This window comes from Rhincodon typus, chromosome 16, assembly GCF_021869965.1.
Source record: "Rhincodon typus isolate 14 chromosome 16, sRhiTyp1.1, whole genome shotgun sequence".
Classification (NCBI taxonomy): domain Eukaryota; kingdom Metazoa; phylum Chordata; class Chondrichthyes; order Orectolobiformes; family Rhincodontidae; genus Rhincodon; species Rhincodon typus.
Window position 1 is genome coordinate 2103287 of NC_063347.1, and position 6029 is coordinate 2109315.

Consider the following 6029-nt stretch of genomic DNA (forward strand, 5'->3'; position numbering starts at 1 on the left):
CTTGTATATATCTCTCTCTCTTTAGTCATCTCTCTTGTATATCTCTCACTCTCTTTAGTCATCTCTCTTGTATATATCTCTCTCTCTCTTTAGTCGTCTCTCTAAACTATGTATAGCTCAGGGGTAACCACTCCACAATCTTGGGGTAAGGTGAGGAGGCAGGGTTTCTGTGAGCTACTGTAGCTGTTATAGGGGATTGAACCCCCACTGTTAGCTTTATTCTGCCCCACACGTTAGCGAGCTCACCAACTGAGCTAACTGACCCCCCTCGACAGAACAAAGTTACACCAAATTTAGCAGGATCTATATGGTGCCCAGGAAGGGTTTCAAAGTGCTTTCTAGGAATAATTATCAAATACAGTCTCCCACCAAACCACTTAAGGAAGTATTTGGAGAGTTGTCCAAATGCTTTGTCAGGAATGTGAATGTGAAGAAGTAGCAATATTACCACAGTGCCATGCACAATCCCCTGTGGGCCAATGTAACAGTAGCTTCCTGCTGTCATCTGTCCGTACCTGAAACAAACCAAACAAATTCCTGAATTAGGAATTGAATCAGAGTGAAAGTTTGTACTGGGAGCTATAGGGGTAATGGGGCAGTCTGTACTCAGGGAGGGACCCAGAGCCCAGGCAGATCCCTTGCTCCCACAACCTCCAACCCACCCATACCCCTATTCCCAGGTCCTGTGGCTGGGTCTGTGTCAATGTGGGTATAATTGGGACAGTGCTTGCCCACCAGTCCTGCTGTTTCAAGTTGCCTGTAGCTGGAGCGTGTGAGTGTGAGCTGTGCCTGTGATATCCTCAATGTGAGATAGCCTTCTGAATCTCAGCGACCAGAACCACACATGAAGATTCACAGTTGGGTAAGGAGCGCAGTGCTATAATATAATATAAAAGCACTGCCCAGTTTGTGTCCTGGGTCAATATTTAACCCTCAACCAAGTACAGATTATCTGGGCATATAACACACTACTGAGTGTGGGATCTTACAATGTATAAATTGATTGCTGCGCTTCTAACATTACAATAGCTTTTTAAAAATTTATTCATGGTTGTGGTCATCATGGGCTGGGCCAATGTTTGTTGCTCATCCCTAGTTACCCTTAATAAGGTGGTGGTGAGTTACCCTTTTGAACTGCTGCAGGCTGTGTGGTGCAGGTACAATGATATTGCTGCAGGGCTTAATAAAACACTGTGCAGCTCCTGCACAATCGACACAGACCTCAACCATGATGTATCCAATGAGTCTGAAGAGATACCATTACACTCCTCCATCCTTAATGAATATGTTACACAATCTTCAAAATTTATGTACATCTGTTGTTTCTGATGTTTTACAAATTTAGCAATAACCACTTCTGTTCCTAAGGGGCTACCTCCTTCCTTGTCTCAAACTTTCAAAACTTTAGGAAGGACCTCGACATGTCTTGACCTGAGACTGAGGAGGACTTTCGTCCAATAAGGATTGATTTTGACCTTGACCTCCAAGTGAATTTCCCCTTTCATTAGATTTGGATCTGAACTGCTTTCAGGCACAGCTTGTGCTGGACTGACTCTACTAACATGCTACTGACATTCTAACTATCCAATTAATATAATTCCTCCCAACTCATTCCTTCTTAAATCTCTAAAGTCAAACATGATCTACATGTACAAACCTAACCTTTCTGCTTCCAAACATCTTGACAAAATACATGCAAGGACCATGTTAATGAACATTCCTTGTAGTCACCTTAATAACCTTTAGTTATTTTAATGGCTTTTGCTGATGGTCTTTCACCTTACCCTTTTGGTACACCATCAGTCTTCTTTCTGTCACTTTACTCCTGTTGTGACTCTCTTTCTGTTTGGATCCATTTCTCTTTTCTACTGATTGTGCTGGATGTGGCTTTAGCCATGAAAATCTCATTCTAGACCATCTTCTGAGTTGTGTGAGGTGTGTAACAATAAATAAACATAAAATGTACCAGTTTGTGATTCAATGATATTTCTTCCAGTATCATGCATTTGTTTAACATGAGCACATTTTACAACTAGTCCATGTGCTCCAGTCAAAACAGAGTGATCTGGTGGAAGTCCAGTGTGTTGTACCTCATTCCAATGTTAATGAAGTCTTCTCACAGTAAAAATCAAAGATAATGCTTCACATTCTACCTGAGTGTAATTTCACTCACTGGCCCTCAGGTGAATGAAGAAAACACAATTAATCTCTCTGCACCAATATCCAACAACAAACTAATCTGTATTGAGTGGCATCACATGTTAGCTTAATATTTTAGGGCATCTCACAAGTTGTAAGCATCAGATCATCTTAAAATCGGTTTTTTTTTAATAATGTGAATATTTTGTCACTCTTCTTTCTCCAAAACCATGGGATGTCCTTCCTCAGGTATTTGTTCAATATGGTTTTAAGGTCTGGTCTGAATTTACACTGTAATAATTCACAAGATGTAAATAAGATCTGAGCTCAGGACTAGTCCGAGGGTGTGGCATGTTTTCTTATTGTTCGGGCTACCCTTTGGGAAGGATGTCACCAATCTTTGACTGTGATCCAAACATTTCACAGGATTTTGAAATGCTTCACATCTCTTGGTCTTCTCTTGAACTCTGTGCTTTTACAAACTTTGGAGCAACTATTTCAACCTGTCATCAGGGGTGTGCACACTTGAACCTGGAATAAGTGCGTGATCCAAAAACAAACTGCTCCCTGAATTCCTTGCAAAGTTGGGTTCATTGTCCCTGAAAACCTTCTGGGTGCTGAAGGAGCACCAAATGGCAGGCTATGTAACTGACATTGATCCATGTGGGTACAGGGAAACCCAGAATTACGAATGTCCACCTTGCAAATACTCATACTAATGAACACAATTCCATACAGGGGTGTAATTTTAAAGACCCAACATATAAACATTTCCAGTACATACAAACAGCGCCTTTATATGGTCCTGCATTATGTTCTGACAGTGTACAATCAACATGTGAATTGACTCCAGAATGGAACACGTTCACAACCCAAGGACTGTCTGTATTCATAGTCAAATATGTCTTTAATTTCTCAAACTGGAGTTAGGCATTTGTCAGATCTCATTTTGAAAACATCTGGCATCCTAGAATCAAAATAAACAAATCTTCCAGGATTTGGCCGAGTATTAGCTAGATTACATTCTAGTACCTGATCGCTCATTAGTTTATAATCCCTACAGAAGTATACCCTAAGTGTCAGTAACACGTGTTTATGATCCCAGCTGATGGGTAATATGGGCATGTCAGATTCCAGAGTGAAATCTTTCCTCATAGACAATAAGTTTTTGTTTTCAAAATTTAGTTTTCTTAGTGGTCAGTCACTGAGCAGAGTCACACAAAGCTCTCAACATAATTTTAACAGATGAACATAAGTTTATCACACACAAAAAGCCACAGATCTCTATATAAGACTATTTTGAAAGATATTACCATAAACAAAGTGTAACCCATTTTGCCAGCAATACCCTTTATGGACACTCAATCCTGGTCTGTTATAACTCCTACCTTACTTTAAATTTTCTTATTGCATGAACAAGGTTGCAAGTATTTCCCTTTGGTGACTTTCTGCTCACCAGAAAGTGATTCTCTCTGTTTCTCCATGAGACGCACAGACAGGCGATCTCACTGACCTTTTCTCAATGAACCAGAACAAACTCTGTGGGGTTTTTTTCCAGCAGTATCTCTTTGGACAGCTAAAACAGCTTAAGGCTTATTTCCAGCTCTGCTGGCTTGGAGACTTCCAAAAATTAAATTGCCCTTCTTTTGGAATGTAACTGTTTTTCTATATTAAACCTGCTTGTTGCCCTGCCATTTGTCTCTCTAGGTCAGTAAGTTCCACTTAGTAAATGGCAATTATTTCACCAGGTAGCTTTTTTATAAATCATGGATGAGGGCATTGCTGGCTGGGCCAGCATTTATTGCTGTTCCTGATTGCCCTTGAGAAGGTGGGGGTGAGCTGCCTTCTTGAACCGCTGCAGTCCATGTGCTGTGGGTTGACCCACAATGCCCTAAGGGAGGGAATTCCAGGATTCTGACCTGGCAACACTGAAGGAATGGTGATATATTTCCAAATCAGGATGGTGAGTGGTTTGGAGGGGAACTTGCAGGGGGTGGTGTTCCCATGTATCTGCTGCCCTTGTCCTTCTTATCACATATCGGCAGCTGCCAGGAAAACCATTACCTTCATCACCGTCTTGTGTGGTGGAGAAAGAGGATTGAAAGCCACTAGAGGATAAGACTATTAGCAATAGGAACAGAAGTAGGCCATTCAGCCCCTCAAGCCTGCTGTGCCATTCAATAGGATCATGGTTGGTCCGACATTCCTCATGTCCACTTTCCTGCCCTTTCCCTGTAACCCTTTCATTTCCTGGCTCAATCTTTATCAGCCTTAAATATACACAAGAACTCTGCCCCCGCAGCTCTCTGTGGCAAGGAGTTCCAAAGACTCACAACCCTCTGAGAGAAGAAATTCCTGCTAATCCCAGTCTTAAATTGGTGCCCCTTTATTCTGAGACTATGCCCTCTGGTCCCAGACTCTTCCATGAGAGGAAACACCCTCTCAGCATTGACCCTGTCAAGCCCCTTAAGAATCCAACATGTTTCAACGGGATCACCTCCCATTCTTCTAAACTCCAGTGAGTAGAGTCCCAACCTGTTTAACCTTTGCTAATAAGGCAATCCCTCCATCCCTGGGATCATCCAAGTGAACCTTCCCTGAAATGCTGAAATTCTCTGAAATGAAATGATATCTTTCTTTAAATAAGGAGACCAAAACTGCTCACAGTACTCCACCCCACTCAAATACAGAATTACAATAATCACCACAGAGCATACAATTTACTGGACCTTCAGGGGGACAGTCAGCATGGACTCATGATCAAAACAGTCAAAGCCAAGTCCTTGAGAAAGACATTACATTCACAGTCCTATCTTGTGGAGATGGAAACTGAGGAAACAAAGTTGACCACTTCCTCTGAAGTCCCGGTAGATGGTCACATGCTGAGCTGGCTTCACCCAATAATTCCTGTTCTGCCCAAGGGAGTTGGAGAGAAAGTGCAGAAAGCACAAATTCTCAGTCTCTTCTGAGATGGCAAGAAGGGAGTCGGGTTGTGTTGGTGGGATAATACCGATGGATATCGTTGTGAATCAGAGATGCAATCTGACCTGGGGGGGTGTAGCTGTAGTATGATAGGTTAATGTGAACATGTGACTGACGTGGTCTCCATCATCATTAGGAAATGATTTAAAGACCAAAGACATACTTATTAACAGCGACATGGGAAAAGCATAATCTTCACAATCTCAGTATTCTCCATCTTTAAATAAAAGACGATATTTCATAGCATCAAAGATTTCTGTATCTTTACCAAGCCCTCTCTCAAACACAGTATAAGACAAATTAGCAGCACTGTTCCCTCATTAAGCACCATCTCTCACCATTTGCCCAGTTTTCTGAGAGGCCACTGAAATTCAGCAGCTGTTGGGATTCAGACCAGATCAGTGGATGCAGGGCCAGAGTCACTAACATCCCACAGTCTGTAAATGTCATAATGACCAAATCATTTGCGCTGTGGGAAAAAAACGGACTTCAGATGCTCAAGATCAGAAACACACAGAGATATTTCTGGAGAAACTCAGCATGTCTGGCAGTACCTGTGGAATGAAAGCAGGGTGAACATTTTGAGTCCAGTGACCCTTATCTCCATAAGTTGTTGTTTGTTGTTGTTGTTTCAGGTAGAAACATTGGCCAGGGTTAAAATTTCCCTGCTTTTCTTCAAAGTAGTGGATATGGGGTCTATGCTGTCCACTCAAGAGTGGAGGGTTGGCTTAATATATTATCAGGAAGATCACAACTATAAACTTTGCAGTTATAAGCACTGACAATCTGTAAGTGCGGCACTCCCTCAGCACTGACCCTCCGACAGTGCGGCACTCCCTCAGTACTGACCCTCCGACAGTGCGGCACTCCCTCAGCACTGACCCTCCGACAGTGCCGCACTCCCTCAG

General features: G+C 42.3%; 1 protein-coding gene across 1 annotated transcript in view; it reads right to left on the bottom strand.

Moving 5' to 3' along the window:
• The window catches only part of uroc1 (urocanate hydratase 1), a 69212-nt gene that overhangs the window by 43694 nt on the left and 19489 nt on the right, over positions 1-6029 (bottom strand). Inside the window, exon 4 of the mRNA XM_048606661.1 lies at positions 449-515. Coding sequence (XP_048462618.1) covers positions 449-515 — 67 coding nt within the window. The remainder of the gene's footprint in view (positions 1-448; positions 516-6029) is intronic.